The sequence below is a fragment of the Microcebus murinus genome, chromosome X (genome assembly GCF_040939455.1).
Source record: "Microcebus murinus isolate Inina chromosome X, M.murinus_Inina_mat1.0, whole genome shotgun sequence".
Classification (NCBI taxonomy): domain Eukaryota; kingdom Metazoa; phylum Chordata; class Mammalia; order Primates; family Cheirogaleidae; genus Microcebus; species Microcebus murinus.
In genome coordinates this window covers 90,352,038-90,375,852 of record NC_134136.1, presented here as the reverse complement: position 1 = coordinate 90,375,852, position 23,815 = coordinate 90,352,038, and the positions used below count along the sequence as shown (strand labels likewise).

The 23,815-nt window shown below is 35.3% G+C and overlaps 1 protein-coding gene across 1 annotated transcript in view; it reads right to left on the bottom strand.

Annotated features, from left to right (window-relative positions):
• GLRA2 (glycine receptor alpha 2) overlaps positions 1-23,815 on the bottom strand; it is a 193,856-nt gene that overhangs the window by 143,273 nt on the left and 26,768 nt on the right. Inside the window, exons 3-4 of the mRNA XM_012784787.3 lie at positions 11,879-11,946; positions 3,204-3,427 (exon numbers count right to left, since the gene is read on the bottom strand). Of these exons, the coding sequence (XP_012640241.1) occupies positions 3,204-3,427; positions 11,879-11,946 (292 nt within the window). The remainder of the gene's footprint in view (positions 1-3,203; positions 3,428-11,878; positions 11,947-23,815) is intronic.

Here is a 23,815-nt window from a genome sequence, read left to right as displayed (position 1 = left end):
AAATGTGGATTAAATGCTTAAGTAATTAAATAGTTACTTAATTACTATGTAGAGTGGAGGCAATTTATGAGTTTGTCTTTTGTACTTCTAGAACCTTCCTTGTATCTTTCCCAAACATTCTTCATCTTATCCCATTTCTCCTCTTAGGATCCAGTATGCTCATTCTTACTATGTTTCATAGACATCAAATCTACTGTCAGAAATTAATATTAGCTTTTTACAGTTTAGTATGAATTTAGGCCAGTGAGTTCTCTCTTCCAGGGGTGTTTGCATTGGAAACCTGAGTGTGCAGGGAAATTCCTTCCTAATGAAACTTCAGCAGGAACTTTTCAGCACCTTTAAGACATGGACAACTGTAGACCCCTTGGCCTTAAATTTAAGTCAAACCTACAGCTGAGCATATATTAGCACTAATTACTCCTTGGTCTCATGTTAAATTGAGTCCAGTGACTCAAATAGCAGTGTGGGTGCTGACCCTCAAATTTTGACACTATTTGGGTCACACGATTCATTTACAAAGTTGGAGCCAATTTTTTTCTTGTTCTCTACTTATTCCTATTACTCAATTTATCATGTGTCTACCTGACTTGTTAGTCTGGAGCCATTCAAAGGCAGGGACCACATCTTACTCAACTATGAATCTCTAGGCTCAGCACAGTGTCTGGCTTATTTAAAACTCTTCTAAGGGAAATAACTGATTCCTGAAATTCAAATCTGCCAAGAGCCTATGTTTCCTTAAAGTGACATCATCTCCAGTTCTCCTTTATCAAGGATTTTCCCTCTAATTTCAGGGAATACTCACAATGAAGAAACCAGCCTACCATATTTACAAACTCCGTCCCATCCAAAACAATTGTTCGGGAATTTCAGGGTCCGCAATGTGCTATACTTGAGATACAAGAAGTCCTTTGGATCTAGGTCTGGGGAGCATTACATCTTTCACAATTATAGAATTTAAAGAACTTCATAGAACAGCAAGAAAACAACAACAGCAACAACCACCTGGTTTTATTTCAGCAATGCACAATGCCAGGTATTTATTAGAGCAAACACCACTCAAGGCCTAGAGGATTAGCTGAAGCAGCTGATACCCTGTGCTGCTTTTTATAACTCTCCTTCCCAGCACCACGCTCTACATATGTCCCATTTCATCAGCTCCCATCAACTTAGGTCATGCCCAATATTACATTTTGTATTACCCAAATGCATTACCATGGAGAATATTCTGTGTTTCCTTAAAAACAAAATGGGCATTGGGGGAAGTTTCCTGGTTCTCTTTGCAAACAGTGACTTTGCCACTTTTTACAAATGAGCAGCTTTTTTCATTCTAAAAGACATGGGGCTGTTGGCCATCAGCAAGCTGTGAAATTACTAAGTATAAGAATGGAATATACAGTACAGAATTAAATTGTAGATAGAGTTGTTAAATGAGGTTGTGATGGTGGTGAGTCTGCAAACTTGTAAAAATTATTTGCAAGGATACTAGCTGTCCACTTTTTTGGCAATAAAATTGGAGAGAAACGGGGGATTCTATAAAGGACCTTTAAAATGCAAGTAGTTTATTCAGTGTACTAAGTATCTCTCATATATAGTACACTGTCCTAGCCCTTTGGCAGATGTTACAAAAAGGGCAAAATCCAAATATATTGTCTTGAAAGAGCTTATTATTTAAAAAGAACATTGGTTTTAAAATACAGATAGCTATCATTTTATTTATTGAACATGTACTCTGTGTGGGATACTGCAGCAAGTATTTTTATATACCTTTATATCAGGAGTTGGCAAACTACAGCCAAAGAGCCAAATCTAGTTTGCCACCTGTTTTGTAAATAAAGTAGTATTGAAACACAACCATGCCCAATTGTTTGTGTATTATCTATATCTGCTTTCGAGCTATAATGACAGAGTTGAATAATTGCAACAAAAGTAATCTGATATGCAAAGTTAAAAAAAAAATACTGTCTGGCCCTTTACGGAAAATATTTGCTAACCTCTACAATATTCATTTTTACAAGACTATTCAGAGATAAATACGGAGTTTCCCACTTTACAATTAAGATAACCGAGGGTTATAGGTTATGTAACTTAGTAAGTGGCAAAACTTGGATTTGATTCTAGATTTGTCTTTATTCCAGAAATCCATGTCCTTATGCAATACTCATATACAGAAATAACCAAAATATAAGGCAAGAAAAAACAAAAGCCTTACAGAGTCACAGAGAAACTGCTATTAGAGTTCAGAAAGGGGGAATTATTTTGAGCTGGAGATAAAGATTTGATTAACCACTTCAATACCAGCGTCGACTATAGTCGATGGCCACAGATGAACGAGCACAGCGACTTTAGCCAAGAGCCGTGATATTTTTCTAATTTTTCATTTATCAAAATAAAATTGTGAACATTTAAAAATAACGTAATGAAAACATATATGTATATGTTACCTATTCTGATTTACATTACAAGTAAAGCTGTCTGTAAAGTAAAACAAGCTTTCAGTACTTTAAAGCTTTACTCATCACACAAGAGCAAAACAGATTTATCATCAATGCACAGCACAAACTATCGTGCGTACTATGAGTGCCAGCTGTGGGCAAGGTTTCGCGGCTGGTGAGAGCCGTACCGAAGTGGTTAAAGACTGTGGAGAAGATACTATTTGAATATAAAAGAAAAAACAGATATGAGGAATTGACTGTTCCAAACTTAAGCCCAAGAAAAGTTAAAAGATCAAGGTCAGATATTTAGTTAGAAGCACAACTGAGATTAGAACCAGATCTCCACTCATCCAGACAAAAGTATGTTGTCAATGACTATGCTGAGCCATGGAATTTTGTTATGTGTCTATGGTTGGTTATATGTTACAGAATGGCAGAATTATTGAAATGAGGTTTCACACATTATGCTCAATGACTATTGAACTGAAGGGCCTGTATTTCCTTTATTGAGGTAATCAAGAACACATTCGTGCAGGTATTTATGCAATACCATTGCCCACCCACCATCCTACCAAATACATTTATGCTGTAGAGAATCACACTTATGAAACCGCAAGGACCTCTGGTACTCTCCACCAACTTTAAGATTCGAATGATAAACAAGAAACCACAAAAGCCAAATATTCATATACACCCTGACCTGCAAAATCAGCCAGTTCTAGGCCAGCAAAGAAATGGAGATGTTAACTTGTGCAGCCAGTGGAGTCTTACCTGATACTGTAGAGCACTTTGCCATTTTTTGAAATCCGCAGCAATTTGTTGTCAGTGGTGACATCGTGGAAGTTGGCACCCTTCTCATTGGCAAAGAACAAATCTGGTTTCCAAATGGAGTCTAGCATAGATGGATCCAAATCCAGGGAATCATCTGGGTACTCACTGTATGCCAACCGTGAATCATTCCATTGTTGTCTCAGAAAAATGTTCACTCGATAATCCTACAGAAATGCCATGCACAAGAGTTACTTTATTGCCCACCCTGGCATAAGAGGTCCATGTACATTTCCCTCTCACCCTTCTCCCTGATTTAGTATAGAGTTGGTGTCTGAGTAAACGCAGCTGTGTATACCTTGGTCAAAATAAACTAGTCAGTTCTATTAGGAGCAGGGTTACAGGAGAGAAAGAAAGACTCAACCAAACGCCAATGGAACAGTTTGACTTGGTTGAATTTTTTTATGTTGAAATTATTCTTTCTGGTACAAAATAATACTAACTCAAGTCATTTTTTATTTTATTTTTTTAAATTTTTTGAGACAGAGTCTTGCTCTGTCACCATGGCTAGAGTGCAATCATGTCATCATAGCTCACTACAACCTCAAACTCCTGGGCTCAAGTGATTCTCCTGCCTTAGCCTCCCAAGTAGCTGGGAGTACAGGTATGCACCACTACGGCTGGCTATTTTTTTCTTTTTGTAGTGGAGATAGGGTCTTGCTCTTGCTCAGTCTGTTCTCGATCTCCTGAGCTCAAGCAATCCTCCCGCCTCAGCCTCCCAGAGTGCTAGGATTTCAGGCATGAGCCACCACGCCCAGCCACAAGCCAATTTTTCTACAGAAAAAGGTAACAAATACAGTAGCCAGTCTGTGATGGCAGATTGTCAAATAAAACTGATTCATTTTTGAAATCAGATATGACATGATCACTTTCTGCTCAGATGCTCTGGGCAGAAGGAAGCCCCCTCTGAAATTTTGGTAGTGAAAATCTTATAAAACTATAACATGATGGGACAATATTTTTAAAATTCATCAACATAAACATTAAAATACTTCATGTTGACAAAGTAATTCCCTTGCAGCTACTTACTTTCACAATCCTTAAATATTTTATCATTTTCTCTGAATATGTTGTATCTACACCAGCCAACTTGATGCTTCATCAAAACAGAGATTTTTTTTTGTGTTTTCCCAGTCTGAACACCTTTTCACAAAGGTATTCTCCCTTGTGGGAGCCTTAAGTATACCCCTGGCATTCCCATTTGTTCTGGGAATTTCCTGCTATGATAATGAATCAACTTGGGGTAGTGACGACTGTCCTGGGGACTTCTACACAAAAGTCTTTAGGTTCATGGAAAGTGTTGCTTCACTTGATAATCTGGAGCTCAACTGAGGCTTCAACAGTATTCCCTTGTCAAACAAGACTGTGGTTTCAGAACAAATAGTTATCCACTACTGCAACATGTGTTCATTTAGAAATATATATATATATATATATATATATATATATATACATACATACATACATATACATATTCATTCTTACCCTTTCTTTCACATTTTTGGTCCTCATTTGCACCATCTCCACATATTGAGCACATGAACATTTTCTGGTCATTGTTTAACTTACTCTAATGGTAACTAACTTCTCCTGGTTTGCCTGTGAACTTTCCATTTTTGGCCCCAAAGTCTCACATCCACAGAACCCTTCAGACCCAAGCAAACAGGCATGATTGGTCACTCTACCAGGTACCATGGAGACCATCTCAGGATGGCCAGTTTTTGTTAATTCCCTCAGTGCCAAAAGAAAAAAAAATTAAGTTGTAAAGATCAGTGTACATGGAAAACAGCTTTAATACAGTTCTTTCTATTTAATAAACTATGTAAATTCTTGTGACTTTTTTCAAATGCAGTCATCCTAATGATCAGGATCACAGAGAATTTTGGAGGCAACAGTTCTTGGAAAAGGTGCCCCATGTAGGCTTAAGAAGGCCAATGATCAAATAGTTACTAACTACTAAAAATTAGTCATCAAAACCAAGATTATTTGGGAAGACTGAGCTATTAAGAGAGAATAACTGGAGGTTCTCCATTGTATAACATAAGGACTTTCTGACTTGGAAAATTTTAGCAGCTCAATTTTTATTTGGGATTATAGTAGGCCTACACAGCAAATTCTCAGATCCAAGAGGGTGCTATTGTGGGCCCAGCCTCGCTTCTATCGCATCCTGTTTGTTCACTGGCTCCCCCAGTGAGTGGAACAAGGGAATGGCAGAACCTCAAAGTCCTCCCCATCACCCAAAGTATGGACTTGTCCAAAGGGATCAGAAGGTTGTAACTGGAAAAAGATTTTTAACAGTTCAGTGTCTCTTTGGGAATAAGAGTTACCAGAAGCTTTGGAGTTTTGTGTGAGTAAGGAGTAAAACGTGTGATTTGTGAAAATCAAAGAAGGAGCTACCGAAAATATAATAATACAATGTACATATAAGTATGCACTAAATACAGCAATTGTGAGATTTTCTTAAGATTTCCTGAGGGAAAAAATGCAGCTTCTCCAGTGTTTGACACCCATTCCCTTTTATTTCCCTAGAGTGAGAAGCATTGTCCTTAACAAAATTATTTGGGAGGAGTCTGTGTGCTTATTTCAGTAGGAAATAGAAAAGAAGAGGATCCATCATTTAATCAATTGTGGAGGTAAAGAAACTCTAAGTATGAGTAGTAATGGTGGCTGGAAATAACCGAGGTGAAGAAGTTAAATATCTTTGGACCATTGGCAAGCCAGTGAGGGCCCCCTCCCCTCAGGAAGTAATCCTAGGATAGGAGAGGCCATGAGAAGCCAGATACAGAGCATTGGGCAGCAAAATTACCAAGAGAACATAATTGCAATCCTCCCTTATGAGCCTGAGAATGATTTAAAGTTGTATATTGAGAGACTTGAGGGAATATTACATTAGTGACATATAATATGAAAATAATGACCTTTAATAAAAATATCTCAATATAAATTTTCACAGCAAATATATATCTTTTTAGAAAGTTTTCCCCTTGAGTGTTCTCTGGTGTCTCCTGGTTTTCTATTTTGACTTTTATATATAGAAAATGATGAAATAGATTCTCCCAATATTAGAACTTTAAAAAGAGCACTGAGTCTATCATATCACAGAAGAATCATTAAATGTCTAAAGATTAATTTAAAATAAATCAATATCCTTATTTGTAAGCAAGGATAAATATTAAACTTAGAGGAGAAATATATTTTATGTCACAATTACAGTGATTATGTGCAATAATACCTTTTCAGAGCTTTTGGTTATTGGTATTTATTCTTTTTTAATGTATAGTAATTAAAAGTTGGCAATAATTTTGTTTATGATGATATACACTATTCTAAAATAAACAGCAATCCTTAAAAATCTTTAAGAATAAAAAGGACACCCAAGGAAATAGAGAAATTGATATCCAAAGAAAAGGTTATCTGGAGCTATGCCTGTGTAACTTCCAGTTCACTGTCATTTTCAATGTAGGGTACAAATTTGGCACATGTGATTTGTCTATGCATCATTTCTGTTTATTTACAGATAGGTTTATTTTCTCATGATATTCCAAATCAAAAGAGAATAGTTACGTTGTTCTATAGTTTTTCTTTGTCTTAATCTTTGCTTCTATATTTAATGGAATATTAAAGGGGAAGTAAATACCAAGACACAAGCTTAAATGCAGACTGAATTTTATTTTACACTGCCTTCTCTCTCCAGGGACAGAATCTACTTCAAATAAATGACATATTTCCTTGTATTAAATTTGTTTCTGTATGATTGACTATCTGGGTATTCGATTAGGTAATAGAAACATTTAGATTATGTATTAATATATATCTCTCATTTTTTTTAAAAGCTATGTGTAAGTCACATAATCTTTATTCTATTCTTAACACTGGTAATGTGCATACCTACATTCCATATTATTATTTCATGTCAAATTTATAATTTCTCAAATTTCATTTTTTCCTGATACATTGTAATGTTATACCCACTCCACAAAGATTGTTTGTTTAAATTGAATTGTTTTGCACTATAATAATTAGTTAAGCTTTTGTAAATAAAGATTGCCACTCTATCTCATACATACTCCTATTAAGCCTCACCTTTACCCTCGTATTATTTATTTTATATTGTTCAATCCAATTATGTTATAAAGGTGTCAAAGACAAGGAAAGATATGCTTGGTTGATTCTCCCCAGTGTCTATGTGGCACTTTGGTTTTGCCCCTGGCTGTGCTGCAATAAAGTTTCAGAATCTCAAATCTGTTCTAGCCTTAATATGGGAAGTTAGCTTTGGGTTTGATGTTATACGGGGCAGTTGCTTTATGGAAAACTCAGGCTTTAACATTCACTGTTAACTTAGAGACAAGGTCACCTAACGTATCAGTTTAACACAATCCCAGGCTTGTGGTAGATCCTGGTTCTTCCTTAAGATGTCAGAAATAAGAAATGTAGCTACCTGCTATCCCTGCTAAGTTAGCATTTTCTGATGACTTGCTTATGCAGCTAAGGAATGAAAGGGGGCCCACAGTGTTGCTTTAGTGATTATAACACAACATGCATTCTAATAAGGGGCTGTCTACCTCTTATCTGAGTTCTTGAGGAACCTGATTGCAGATTGGAGGTAAAACAACTCTTCACCCTGCAGCAGTAATCAGCAGAACATGTGGCATTTACCTTTGGGGGAAGAGTTTGGGGGAGCCAGAATTATATTGTGGAGATGTTTCAGCATGCATGGGTCCAAATCACACACTATCCACTCATGTCCTTTCAAACAGTCATTTGAAGGCTAGGAAGAGAGAATCTCTTCTCCATTATCTAATGGTTCAGCCTTGGGGAAAGGTGCATAGAAATGGTATGCAAACACCCTTGACCCTTACTGACATTACTAATATTCTCAAACTATGCCTTTACACCAAGAAAGATGGGATGGTAAATATGCTCCGCATCCTGTAAATTCACTTACTATCAGCAGCTAAAGAAAAGGGAGAAAGAAAGAAAAGGAAATGGTAAACTCATATTCCAAAAACAGAATATAACCTGTCTTATCATATATATCTCTTATTAGTCTTCTCGGTATTTTGGAACCACACAAAATTTGTTTCATTGAATACTCTTAACACTGGGCTAATTAGCAATGACCACCAACAAATGTCTGTGTCTCTTAATTAATAAAAATGTATATTTTTGAATAATGTATATCATCATAATGATCCATGAAAATATTCCTTAAAGTAATACAAATATGTTGTCCTGTGAGTACAGGTCTCTGATACTAATATATCAAAGGAATGAGAGTTAGTATTGCATCTGTAAGTGAGGCTATACTTTGTGGACAGGCAGTACCCATAATAAATTAGTGGGATTTCATTAATCTAGAAGAGAAGCAGACTGGATAGCACTAAAAGAAAGTCATGTTAAGTTCTTGAAACAGATAATTATTATCTCTTATTTAGAAACAAATACCCCAAACTAAATCCTTCAATAATGCTATCCAAGTCATGGGGTGAGAGTTAGGTATGAAGGAAGAGAGGAAAATCAACAGGTTCAGAAACTTGGAGAAACAGGCATTCTTGGAGAAATTTATTTCAGAAAATATGGAGAAAGCAAAATTATTATCCCTAGAAAATAATATTAATCAATGTCATCAATGATCTCATCACTGTGCATAAAAGCTAAGGGTTCTGACACCAACTAAAACAGTTCAGAAAAGAATCTGGTTCTCTTTAATTTTTTGACCAATTTTTCTGAGTCAAATTTTGTGAAAGTAACAGTAATTCATGGATGGTAGGATCTTAGCATTCTGGTAAAGAAAGCTTGGGCTGTGGCGACACTCTGAGTGTGCAATGGATTGGATGTTTGTGTCCCTTTAAAATTCCTATGTTGAATCCCAACTTCAAATGTGATAGTATTAGGAGGTGGAGTCTTTGGGAGGTAATTAGGTCATGAGGGTAGAACCTTCATGAAAGGGAGTAGTGCCCTTATAAAAGGGACCTTGGAGAATTTTTTTTTTAATTTTTGGACCATGTGAAGATACCAGGAGAAGTCAGCAGTGTGTAATCCAAATAGAGCCCCCACCAGAATCCAATCATGCTGGCACTCTGATTTCAGACTTTCAGCCTCCAAAACTGTGAGAAATAAATTTCTATTGTTTATCAGCCACCCAATCTATGGTACTTTGTTATAGCAGTCTGAATTGATTAAGACAGGGTGGACCAGGTGGATTCCTAGGCAGGGCCTCAATTACCTTGGAAGATAAGGCCCCTTTCTTGGTGGAGCAATTCTCATGCTATGAATCTGAAGAACGCTCATTTAAATATTGATGCCTTAAATCTAGGATTAGCAACCTACAGCCTGTGGGCCAAATTTGGCCTTGCCTGCTTTTATAAATCAAGTTTTATCAGACCACAGCCACACTCATTTGCTTACTATTGTTTATGGCTGTTTTCATGCCAAAAGAGCAAAATTGAGTAGTTGTGACAGAAATTGTTTGGCTCTCAAAGTCTTAAGTATTTATTGTCTGGCCTTTTATAGGAAAAGTTTGCCAATCCATACCCTAAGGCAGCATGAGGATTTCTAATTTGACTTAAGCATGATGGAATTTCAAAATATTTTTTTGTAGTTTCACACCAAAGTGATAATTGAAGAAAACAAAACATTTTTTCAAAGCCAAATAAAGTTTATCATTACATCGAAGCTAAGAAGTAAGAAAAGTAAGAAAAAGAAGCACAATACACATCATTCCATGCAATTCAATCTATTGTATACAGCAGAATAGACAGGCTGTTTATGTTACCCTTACTAAGTTTTCTGATAGGAAACATAACAAAGGAAATAAGTGGTCAGGAAGCACCTAAGCAGCCCATTTATTAAACACCTTCAGTAGCTGTTAGAGACAGAGGAAAGCAAGAATATCCATAGTTTCCATTTTCATCTTCTTAAATGTTTAGCTTTTTTTTTGCATTAATGAGCATCGAAAAGGTGCACATTTACATTTTTGATCAAGAATAAGATGCAATGAGGAGATTTAATCAAAGCAACCTAGGAGTCTAATTAATGCAATCAGCATTAGGTCGTGCAAATATCGTCATTGAATGCCATCGTGTAAAGCTGGTGACAGTGATTTGGGCTACTGGAAGCTTTTCCCCTCTCTTATTAAGATAAAACCAAGAGGGGAGAGACAGAAACTGAATGCCAAGCCCGGAGTGGGTTTATTCTTTCCATGTTAAGCTTTTCTTATGAGTCATTTAATAACCCTATCAAAACTATCTTATTTAGGTAAAATTCTTAATGCACTACATCCTGTCAAAGCCCCAGAAATCTCATTTCTAGATAATGATGTTTCAGAGTCATATTAAAATGGTTAGTGGAGTTGAATTATGTCTAATTTTGCCAGTGAAAAGAGTGGTAAAAGGTAAATTAATTCTTTCTAACATCAAGGACAGCACTACAAAGTACAGTAATTTATTAAACATGATAAAACTCATAAAAGAGGGGAACCTTATTTTTTACTTCTCAATGGCATTATGCTCATTATTTTGCTTCTTGAGTTTTTCTGGGACATCAGCCATCATAATACTTAGTCAAATTCAACTATATTTTCTTTTAGTTTCATCCAGTTATATGGCTGTATATTTTACATAGTCGTGCAAATTAGACCCAGCCAATTGATTTAGGACTTAAAATAAATCACATGGAGAACAAGAAAATATTTTACCCAAAATACAATCTCCATACTATACCTTAGTACTAGGTAGGGTAAGGCTAACAATCAAATGGGCTGTGTCATAGGCAACATGGCCATGATATTTATAAAGAATCTTGATGAATTTTATAGTATCTGAAATCTTTTTACATACATGAAACATGTTTGTACTTCTCTATATGATGAGCTTCTAATTAGTTTTAAGTTTATGGCTCTCTTTTTGAAAAGCCATACATATAATGTAATTGCTGTGGACTTGGGACTACTTTCTATTGCCAAAAAAACAGTGTGTGAATGTGTGTGTGTGTGTGTGTGTGTGTGTGTGTGTGTGTGTGATTGTAAGTTCAGCCCCTTGGCATATATCTTAAATGTAGCATCAAAGAGAGGCTTATCTATGTTAAAAATTCCATTATATGTGAAAAACAGCTATAAAAACATCTCTCAAACTTTGAAATTTGTATTTCTAAAATACTAAAGATGCACATATTTAAATATCCTTAAATATGCATAGTTGCTGATAATTCTACTGAAAACTAATCAAACATCAAATATTTCCAAAATTTCTCTGGCATGATGGATAAAAGATTATTGAATTTTAAGTAATGAACACCTGACAAATGACTGTTCAAAATGAAAGAGTAAAAGTCATTGCTTTTTAGAGGTGAGCAAATTTGGAAATTGGCACTCAGTAAATGTCCCACAAAAATGCAACAGTGCTCTTCAATCCCACATCCCATTCCTTCACACGATGGCTTCAATGCTCAGTCCCACTCACCATTGTAGTTTCTGCTATTGACCCAAAGCTGTTGATAAATATGTTGCAGGTAACATTTACAGGAGGCCCTGCAAGTTGAACAATAGAAAATTTGACAGTTTGTGTTCATGGCATAATCGAGTCACGTTTTTCTCTTGCCAGAGGCATTGCAGCACTTACCATGGTGGTTTCTGTGACTGATCCAAAACTGTTGATAAAAATATTGCAAGTAACGTTTACTGGAGGACCTGCAGAATGCAATAAGAATATTGCAATAGAAATTGAAGCAAAAATACAGCTCCATCAACATCTGTGCAAATAGCTAGAGATGAGAATAAAATTAAGATGATGGTGAGATTGCAAAAAAAAAAAAAAGTTTTGCCTAGAGGTGCATAATGATAACATTCTCCTTTGCATTGTGGATCATGAGAGTTAAGCAATGGCAACTTACCCTGAAGAGTTTTGAGTTTGGAAAATATAAGCTGAAGATTAATTAACGGAATTCATTGTCGTAAGTTGCTATCAAAATAGCCTTTTTGGTAGTGGCTTTCTTTGACCTTAGGGTCATCAACATTGTAGACAGACATCAACACTGGTTGCCCCATGGTGATGAAATAGCCTGGGTCATGAGGTCAAAATGGAGCTGAATTTTGGATTATGAATGGGTCAGTAATATCCACCTCCTTTTGTGTCCACCTCCTTTTGACATTTTTTAAATCAGGGAGTTACTTTGATTCTCTTGACACCTCTGAATTACCCTATTCATTCTTTACATCCTCTGTCCCCCAATGAAAATGATGTACAGATACAAAAACAAGGAAAGATAATTTATTTTAAGACGTAAACACAAACAGAAATGTCACTTGATGTCAATATTGTTGCCTTAGTAAATATAGTGTAAAGCAAGGGTTATTGCATCCTAGATGTGCTTTGAACAAACTAAGAATCCACTTCTCTCTCCAGAGACTCAGAGACTAGCCTGACTCCAGCTGCCTTTTCCTCTTGCCTTTAGTCAATAGATAAATCACTGTCTGATGATTCCCTGCATCATATTTTGCTGGGGAATATGTTTATTGCCTTTGTGGAGTTTTCCTCTAATTTTTTCTGAGATAAGAAAATACTGCCATGAACTATCTATTCACTTGCTGCTTTTCCCCATAGAAATTTGTCTCTCTTCACTTGAAAAAGACTCAGTAGTCTAGCGCAAGCAACACCCTAGTTGGATCTGTACCCAACGAACTGGTAGGATCTGAATGAACAGGTGTGGCTTGAGGTCTCCCTTAAAGGCTGGTAGTGAAAACACAAGTTGTGGCCTCACTTGACCATGTCTTTAAACTTTACAAGTCTATGTGGGGTTCTCAAAATGAAGAAATGAAATTTGGGGTAAAACAGCTAATATAAGTCCCCAGGCAAGGTCTTTTGGTAAAAGGAGCAAATAATTCTGGTAAAAGAGATGCATTAAGTTGTCTTTCTTTGAAACATAACTAATTTTTTGGTTTTTAATGGAAAATTGTGTTTATTTTTTAAAAAAATATTTGTAGGCACAGAATCACAGGTACCACCATATTACCAAAACAATTTTCAGCCATCCCTGTCACTCTTATGTCAGCATCTGCCAAGATGAGTTCTTCTCCATGGTCAAGCCTTTCTCTTTCTCGGCCATACAATTCTATGTTATAACACATATATTTTTTACTAGTAAGAAATAAAATAGACAAAGTAGAGGCAAGTCACAAAAAAAACCCTCTGTATGTTTGCTTTTCTTCTCTTTCTCCACAAAGAAATATTTCTTTTAAATCATCCAATTCAGGGTGGGAAACTCTCATCAATTCTTATATGCATGATAGAAAATGAATGATGGAGGAAGAAACAAGAAAGAGAGGAATGTCATTTTCACAGGAGGAATTTGAAAGTTTAACTGTTGGTTGTCTTGTATTATACATTATTTGTTTGTCTGGCCTACCTAACCAGCTTAGAAGCACTTAGAAGGCTGGGTCATACCCTTATATATTTGTTTGTATCCTTCCTGGTAAATGTCAGTCTGAATATAATGCTGGAACTTAAAATGTTTTTTGAGCTACCATATACTGATACACTGTGCTAAGCACAAAAAAAAATTTATCTAGTTTAATCCTCACAAAAAAGAATTTTTTAACTGCTCTAGTAAATGTTTACAGATGAAGAAAAGGGGTTAGAGAGGTTAAGTTGCTTAAAGTCACATTACAGTAATTAGAAAAACTGAGACTCAATGTCTCATCATTCTGATTCCAAAAACCTAAACTTCAACCACTTTGCTGCGCTGCCTTCATTATACAATATCTATCCTCTCTCCCTCCTGACCTGCTAGCCATGGTATTTCACATTGGTTTGTACCTTTCTTGCTTTAAGTAATTGGGTGCTCCTGCATTGCGTGCATAAATATTAAGAATTGTTAAATCTTCTTGTTGGATCTTCCGTTTCACCATTATAAAGTGGCCATCTTTATCCTTTTTTACTTTTGCTATTTTAAAGTTTATGTTATCTGCAAATAGTATAGCTACTCCTGCTTTCTTTTGACTTCCGTTTGCCTGGATGAGAGTTTTCCATCCCTTGACCTTCAGCCGGAAGGCATCTTTGGTTTGTACCTTTCTTGATCCTTTACATCTGATCTCTTCAATCTTGAGCATTTTGTTTCAAGGTTCATTTGAATTTCTATAAAAACCTTAGAAAGAAAAAAAGTAAGGTTTTTTTTTTTTATGAGAAATTAGCATGTACATATACTAAAAACTGACCTATGTTAAGACCTTGTTGTGTGCCAGTGAGTGCCTTATTTCATTCTTCAATTATTAGGTGCTAACATGGCCCTCCTATTTTAGATGAAAAAAACTGAGGCACAAAGATGGTTAATTAATTTTCCGAAGGTCATAGAGTTTATCAGAGGCAAAAATTGCCTAATTTTAGGACACTTTTCTTAACTACAGGGATAAAATGCCTGAAGCCAATAGAATTATCCTAATGATAGAAGCTATCTAAATATGGAACTTGACCTGCAAGTTCTTTGGACTGAATGATAGAACTGGTTTTTATTTCACTTTTTAAAATGATCCTGATATGTGCTAGCACAAGTTTTCATCTGTGTGTTTTAGCCCGGTAATCTGCTAAGGTGTTCTGACTGACAAGAACACATTTTTAGATGTGATCACCAGGGAATGAATGTGTTCTGTAAACTGTGGAAAGAAACTGTTTATACTAGTTAACCTCATTTAATTGATTTGTCAGTAAAGTCATGATATTCCAAAGTGAGTTGGATGAGAATCTGACTGAAGAAAAGAATTACGTAGACATCTAGTCTCTCATATCACTATCCTTCCCTTCCCTCTCTCCTCTCCATTCTTCACTCTCTCCTTCCCTCTGTCCCTTTCTCTCTCACTCTCATCTTTCCTTTATTTTTCCATTATTTTTATGAGAAAGAGTGATCTGGCTGTAACTCAAGTATGGAATCCAAATATAAATGGAAGTAAAAAATAGATCTGGAATACTTTAAATGTCTTTGGAAGAATGGCTCCCCTCCCCTACCCCCAGCACAAAGTATGACAATCTTCTTCTCATATTAATCCTCTCTGTTGCTATATATCACTCTCTCCGAGTATTTTTTTAGAGTAAGGCATTTGTCTTAGAAACCCATATAAAATTATAATTATGCTACTTGGGAGGGTTAATAAGTTATCAATTATTGTCCATTAACATCTTTGCTTTCTGATCAGTTGATCAAATTGGCTGTAGGAGGAAATAGGGTTATGAAGAATAGTTCATCCAACTATTATCTCCCCTGCTGCTCAAACTGTGGTCTGAGGACCAGCAGCATCAGCACCACCTGGGGGCTTGTTAGAAATGCTGAATCTCAGGCCCCATCTGAGACCTGTGGAGGTGGAGTCTGCACTTTAACAAGGAAGACTTGTTGCTGCGGACCATTTTTCTCCCTTTCAAGATTAAGATCATTTGTACTTTGTTTCAGTCATTCGTGAATGTCCCTTGAAATGTTAACTCTAGTCCATTTATAAAACTTCTAAAGTCAAACTAGTTTGGAAAACACTGTTGAATAAAGTTAGGCAAATTTCTTTAATGTAGATTTCCCCAAAGTTTCTTTTTTAATTTTTAAAAAATTGTGGTCATATATATATTTATACATATATACATATGTGTGTATACACACTTTTTACAATATTCATTGGCACTAATTGCATTCACAATGTTGTGCAACCATCACCACTATCTGTTTCCAAACCTTTCCATCATCTCAAATAGAAACTCTGTAACCCTTAAGCAATTAATTAGTTTCCATTCTCCCCTCCCTCCAGCCCCTGGTAACCTCTAATCTACTTTCTGTACCTGTGAATTTGCTTATTCTGGATATTTCATAGAAGTAAAATCATATAATATTTGTCCTTCGTGTCTGGATTCTTTCACTTAGTGTAATATTTTCAAGGTTCATCTATGTTGTAGCATGTATCAGAACTTCATTCCTTCTTATGGCTGAAAAATATGTCATTGTATGCATATACCACATTTTGTTTATCTGTTCATCTGTTGATAAACATTTGGAATATTTCCATGTTTTGGCTGTCATGAGCGATGCTGCAGTGAACATTGACATTAAAGTATATTTTTAAGTACCTGCTTTTAATTCTTTTGGATACATATTGACAAGTAGAATTGCTGGTTCATATGGTAATTTCATGTTTAGCATTTTGAGGAACTGCAAAACTATTTTCCACAGCAGCTGTACCATTTTGCCACAAGCAGTGTATGAAAGTTCCAATTTCTCCACATCTGCATCAACACCTATTTTCCATTTTTTATTATAGTCATCCTAGTAGGTATGAAATGGTATCTCATTGTGGTTTTAATTTTCATTTGCCTAATGACTAATGACACTGAGCATCTTTTCATATGTTTAATGGCCATTTGTATACCTTCTTTGGATAAATATCTATTTGAGTCTTTGTCCATTTTTTAAATTGGGTGGTTTGTCATTGTGTTGTGGAGTTATAGGAGTTCTTTACATATTCTGGATAGTAAACCCTTATCAAATACAATTTACAAATATTTTCTTTATTGTCTTTTCACTTTCTTGATAATGTCCTTTAATGCACAAAAGTTTTTAATTTTGACGAACTTCAATTTACCTATTTTTTTCTTTTGTTTCTTGTGCTTTGGTGTCATATCTAAGGATCAGTTGTCAAATCCAATGTCATGAAGATTTACCCCTATGTTGTATTTTAAGAGTTTCATGGTTTTAGCTATTATATATAGGTTGTTGATTCATTTTTAAATAATTTTTATATAGTGTGAGATAAAGGTCAAACTTTATTCATTTGCATGTGGAAATTCAGTTGTCCCAGCACTATTTGTTGAGGAGACTGGTCTTTCTTTATTAAATGTACTTGCCACCTTTTTCAAAATCAATTGGCCATAGATGTATGAATTTATTTCTGAACTATCAGTTCTGTTCCATTGGTTGATATGTCTATCCTAATGCCAATATCATACTGTTTTGATTACTATAGCTTTGTGTTAGTACAATAGTAAGTTTTGAAATCAGAAATTGTGAGCCCTCCCACTTTGTTCTTCATTTCTTTAGAGCAGATCTAGTGGTAATGTCTTATGTCTTAATAATCTAGTGGTAATATTATTAATGTCTTAATGTCCTCAGCTTTTGCTTATCTGGTAATGTCTTAATTTCTCCCTATTTGTGAAGGACAGTTTTTCTGGATATAAACTCCCAGTTATAGTTTTTTTTTTTCTTTAAGCACTTTAAATATATCATCTCATTGTCTTCTGGCCCCCAAAGTGTCTGCTGAGAAACCAGCTGATAATCTTATTAGGGGTCCCATGTATACAATGAGTTGGGTTTTCTTTTCTGGCTGCTTTTAAAACTTTCTTGTTGTCTTTGGCTTTGATTATGTATCTCAGTGTGAATCTCTTTGAGTTTATCATACTTGGAATTCATTGAGCTTCTTAGATTTGTAGATTTATGTATTTCATCAAATTAAAGAAGGCATTATTCTGTCAAATATTCTATTCAAATGTTCTTTCCACTCTTCCTTTCTCTCTTCTTTTGGAACTTCTAGAATGTGCATATTTGTCCATTTGTTGGTACGTCATTGGTACCTTAGGATCTGTTCACATTTCTGTATTCTTTTTTTCTTTCTGCTCCTCAGGTAATAATTTCAGTTGTCCTATCTTCATTCACATGTTCTTTATTCTGCCTGCTCAAATCTACTGTTAAACTCCTCTAGTAAATTTTCCATTTCTGATTTTTTTAGCTCCTAAATTCTATTTTTTAATAATTTCTGTTTGTTGATATTCTTGTTTAATTCATAGATCATTTTCCTGATTTCCTTTCATTCTTTGTCCATACTTTCCTGTTTCTTTGTATACTTTGTGATTTTTATTGAAAACTGGACATTTGAATATTATAATGTGGTAACCCTGAAAATTATATTATCCCTCTTCCCCAGAGTTTGCTGAATGTTTTGATAGTTGAAGGCTATAGTAAGCCATTTGTTTAATGACTTTACAAAACTATTTTTGCAAAAACTATAATATTCCTTCTTATGTGTGGTCACTGTAGTCTCTGTTTCTCAGCTTGTATTCAGCTAGGGTTTTGACAGAGATTTTCTTGAACACCAGGAGCTAAAAAACTAACCAACCAGCCAATTGAACAAATAAACAAACAAAATATAACTCCCCAGTCTTTACAAATTGGCTCTATTCTGGAAAACTCCTTCAACAATTAACCAGGCTTGAAGTGAGTCTATATCAGCCCAAGATGAAAGTTTAGGGTTTGCACAGTCTTTTCTGAACATGCATCTTGCTCTGAAAATGCAATGGCTTTCTAAATTTGCCCTATACATGGCTGATTTTGAAAATGTCCTAATTTCCCTAAGAAACTCTCTCCCTTTTTTACTCCCAGGCTTTACGTGATTTATTGTATATTTCAACTGTCATCTTTTACTCTAGGTGTCTTAGGGTTTTTAGTTTGGCTTGCAGTGCTTTTGATCAATACCCACTGCTTTTCTATCCTGAGTTCCAACTTAGGCAAAAACAGAGATGAACACTGTCATAGGCTGAAGTGTATTCCTCCCAAATTCATATGTCTTAACCCTCAGTACCTTAAAATGTAACCATATTTGGAGATAAGGTCTATAAAGTGTTAGTTAAGGTTAAATGAGTTTATGAGGGTTGGCTCTAATCTGATATGACTAGTGTTCTTATAAGAAGAAAAGAAAAGAAAAACCAGGGATGTGTGTACACAAAGGAAAGACCATGTGAGGACACAGTAAGAAAGTGGATGTTTGCAAGCCAGGAGAGAGGCCTTAGGAAAAACCAAACCTGCCAATACCTAGATTTTGCTCTTCTGGTCTCCAAAACTGTAAGAAAGTAAATTTCTATTGTTTAAACCACTCACTCTGTGGTATTTTGTTATGGCAATCCTAGAAAACTGATACAAATGCATTGTATCTGTCTTTCTGGCTACTAGCTTACAGACAAGTTAGATTAGACATACAAAATAATTTGTGAATAAGGTTTACTCTACTCCTTCTACTAATAGAACCAGGGACCAGGGTTTCATATGGTACTAGGTATGCAGGTTGCCACGGACTCAAAACCAAAATCACTGCCACACCAGGGAGGAGATGAAACAAGGGCAAATAAAAATACCACAAAACTTTCCTACCATTTTGAAGTTGCCTTTTTTAAAATTTAGTAGTCACTTGGTTGCTGTAAACTTTTGATTATTTTCTAGAATTCTGACAAAATTGGTTCTGACAGTTTCTACTGGCCATTTTGTTGACCTAATCCTCTCCTTTTCTAAAACTTCAATATACTCATCTAAATTATTATGCTCCTGAAGGAAAACATAGTGTGTGTCATTATTTCCCAAACTTATTTGAGCATATAGAGGTTTTTTTAGATAGACCATCCTTTTCATGGAGCACATTTCAAAGATATTAAGCATTCTGCAAAACATTGTTTTGAAAATGCTGATCCATATTATTCATTTATTAATCCAATTAACACATTCTTGTTCAATAGTAAATATCTTAGATCATAATAATAGGCCTAGTAAGAAGACTAAAGGCAATCATAGGGCCCTGTTATTCGGCCAAGGAAGAAATGTTCTATTGGGGGCTGCAGAGTAGGTACCTAGGATGGAGAGGCAATGGAAGAGGAACAAAATATATGTAAAGATCAGCTTAACCTTTCCCATTTATTTGTTTAAGACTAAATCTATGTGACAATCCTCTAGTCTGGAGATATAACTCAGGTATGCAAGTGAAAAACTGCATGTAATCAGATTTGACAAATATATTAATTCCTGGGTGAGTTCTCTTAAAAACTCAGTGCCCTAGGCCCTTGTCATTTTTTAACAGGATGTATAGTAAATAGATTAGTCTTTGTGGGCCACAAGGTCTCAGCTGCAACTACTCAATTCTACTTTTGTAATGAAGATAGTCTGTAGATAATACGTAAACTAATGAGTGTGATTATATTCCAGTAAAATTTTACTTACAAAACAGATGGTAGGGCAGATTCGGCTTGTGAGCCAAGTTTTCTGAGCCCTGCTCTGGAATCAAACTGGGAGGTTGGAGAACAACAGAAATAGTTATGGAATTCCATGGTCTTTCCATAGCTGAAAGTGAGGGCTGGCTATGGACATGGAAGAACATAGGGACTGCCTATAGGACTACGTACAATGAGTTTCATGTTCTGCTCTGTAGCATGAACAAAGTCCAGGGGATATTGGATGGGAAATAATGTCCTTGGGGCCAGCTGCACTAGAGTGGGCCCAAGTGAAAACCATCACGCCTGAATCAGACCACTATGTTATCTAAGAGTTAGGGGGTAACATGGAGTGAAACAGGTCTAGGCCAGATAATGTGGACAACAAATAATATATTTGACTCAGTCATTATATTTAATATATTTAATATAATGACTCACATTGCTTTTAAAAATGCATTATATTTAATATGATGACTCACATTGCTCTTAAAAATGCATCAATAGTAAGAGCCTTCTGTATTTTTTATTTTTTTTTATTTTTAAGGAACCAAGTTTTCTGCTAGAGCCTTCTGTATTTTGCATATTCAAAACCTGGAACCAATTTTTATAACTTCTAACATGGTAATGAAAAACGTATCTATTATTCATAGTGACTCTATTAAAGAAAGTTTGTTAATGTATATATGTATACAAATATATATGTTTATTCATATATAAACAAATAGAGATATATTTATTAATATATGTGTCATTGACCAAAGCTTTTTGTTAACAATAAATATTATTTTTATAAAAGCTTCATGATGGATTCTATTTTAAAATGAGCATAGGGAAAGAACAGGGGATCCTGTGTATCACCAAGACGGATAATCACTATCGCTTAGTTTTCATTAGTTATTTCCCAATGCCATTTTAAGGTAAAAGACTACTCAAGAGCAGAGGACAATCTTTGAGTTCTAAGATGAAAATTTTATTTTTTTCTCTTTTGTCACAAATAGAAAAGAATGGCATTTTGATTTTGCATTTTATTTCTCATAAATAATTTAACATGTCTTCAATAACCACAATTGCTTTAGTGTGGGGCCCTTGGATGGGAATGGAATATTAAATATATGTGCTTGATTTATATAGAAATTAAATTTCCTTTGGAATAAGAAAATTTTGTCTAGCAGAAAGATCCTTGCCATTACCTCAAGAGATAAAGGGGAAAAACAAAGCACACAGAGGAAGCAAGAAGCTGTACAGGTAAGGGTCACAGCCTTGATATCTGAACATGAGTAAGCACTGCTTCTTATGATGGCTACTCAAGTTGCAAGGTGCTTTGATGCCCATAAAAGAGAGAGCTTTGGAGGACAGGAGGATCACAAAGAAGAGGGAATGCTTTTCATGGTAGCACTCCCTTTGTGAGGGGGAATTTGAGGTATTTAATCTGAAAGAATGGAGAAATTTTGTTAATGTCATGATTGTAATTAGAAATGGCCACACAATCTAACCCATTGTATTATTCTAATCTCCTTGAAAATTCACCATGAATAAATTATATACCATTAATTCTTCTGCTCAACCCATGGTCAAAATGGTCTTACCAGTCCTACTGCATTCAGTTTATTTGTTGACATCCAGGGCTCTGCAAAGGGCAAAACATTCAGAGAAATAAACAAGCTGGACATTTACTGATTCCCACAGCCTCATGAGATAGTCCAGCAAACCATTTGCTTTGTACCAGCAACGTTGATAGAAATGAGGAAATTGACAGACAAAGCAATTAATTAACACCTAAAGTAGCTTAAATATCAAGAACTAAATAACAGCTTCTGTGACCCCTTCCCACTAATGGCTACCAGTTGTCAACTGCTCTCACATAAGGATAAATGAATGGACAGATGGACACATGGCTCAAATCCATGTCAGAGAGCCTTGAGAATGCTGAGAAGTTTCTATCTTTGCATGCTGTGAATTTCTTCATGGTTTAAAAGGAAGGAATAAGACAGGGTACATCATCTCATATGGGGTGATCACTTTTAAGAGAGAAAGTAGGTGCTTTTAATAATTACACTGGAACATCAGGCATAAACCAGGACTATACTGAAAAAAACTACACTGTGAGTCATACTACTCAATGTTATATTAATATTTGAAGTATGGTGGCTACTAGTCTGTCTTGTCTTTAAGGCTAGCTCTGATTATTACCACCTGTAGACTTTAAACAGAATACAGAAACTCCGAGCCTGTTAATTCTTCTGTAGACTAGGAATAATTATGCTTATCTTGATTGTGATTGTGATAATTAGTAGTAATGTATGGAAAGCATGCAATAGTTGCTTAATAAATTATAGTTGCTATTATTCACAGCAATGGTAGTAGTATTACCATCATTGTTACAAGTTCATCGGATTGTCAAAATATGCCTATGCATGAAATAAACCATCAAATCCATTTTAGTATAAACTGAAATCTTGAGACTACAAATTAGATTTTCAAATATTTTCTATGATAATATTTACAAAAATGATGCTAATCTCATCCAATTTTCTTTCTCTTCTCTCTGTAAACTCTGTTCTTGTGTTTTTTGTTTTTTGTTTTTTTTTTCCTCAGCTCTACAGGACTTCTTGGCAGGACTCAACTACCTTTTACAACTTTCTTGTTTCTAGGAATTAGGCATAAACATTTTTTGTATCTGATGAACCCACATAGCTATCATGGGTTTGAGATAATTGCTGCTAGCTTCTTTATTTAAAATAGGGTTTCTCAACTTCAGGATTATTGGCATTTGGGGCCAGATCATTCTTTTTTGTTGGGGCCTCTCCTGTGTATTGCAAGTTGTTTAGTAGTATCCCTGGTCTCTACCCACTAGATGCCAGTAGCACTTCCCTCCCCATGGAAGAGGGGACAACCAAAAACATGTATAGGCATTTGCCAAATATCCCCTGAGGGGAAAAATTGTCCCCAGTTGAGAACCATTAAATTATAAAAAGAAAGTAAAAATGGCAGGATAAGTAAAAAGGCTATTTAACAAAGATCACATTTTATGTAATAAGCTTCTGATTAGTCTCTGCTTAGCCAAACAAATGCTAGTGTCATATTAAGATGTTTCTTGATCATATGACTGTCTTATGAGAGAGTCTAATAAGTCTCAACAGAGTGTGGATTTTTAAAACTATTTAAACATACTCTAGGTGAAAACATGGCAGTATTATAGAACTTATAGTCCTTTGTTGATTTTGTTCATCAGGAAATTAAATTTGCAGACATTTGCTGAATTCTGTGCATTTCCATGTTATAAATCTTCAGCCACTCATTAGATCAACAAATATTTATTAAGTACCCATTATGTGCCTGTTATATACTTGGTCTTCTACTAATTATTATTTACAATTAGATGGTGAATTGTGGGGCTAAATAAAAGAAAATCAGGCATTAAGGACAAGTCAGAAACAATTTGCTGAAAAGCTCTTGAGTTGTTCTGCAAGAAATGTCAGATGAAACAGAAAGTGTGTGCCTAACCAAGCATCACAGAGAGGGCATTTTACTAAGCCTCTTTCTAATACAAGCGAACTGCTGCTTTTT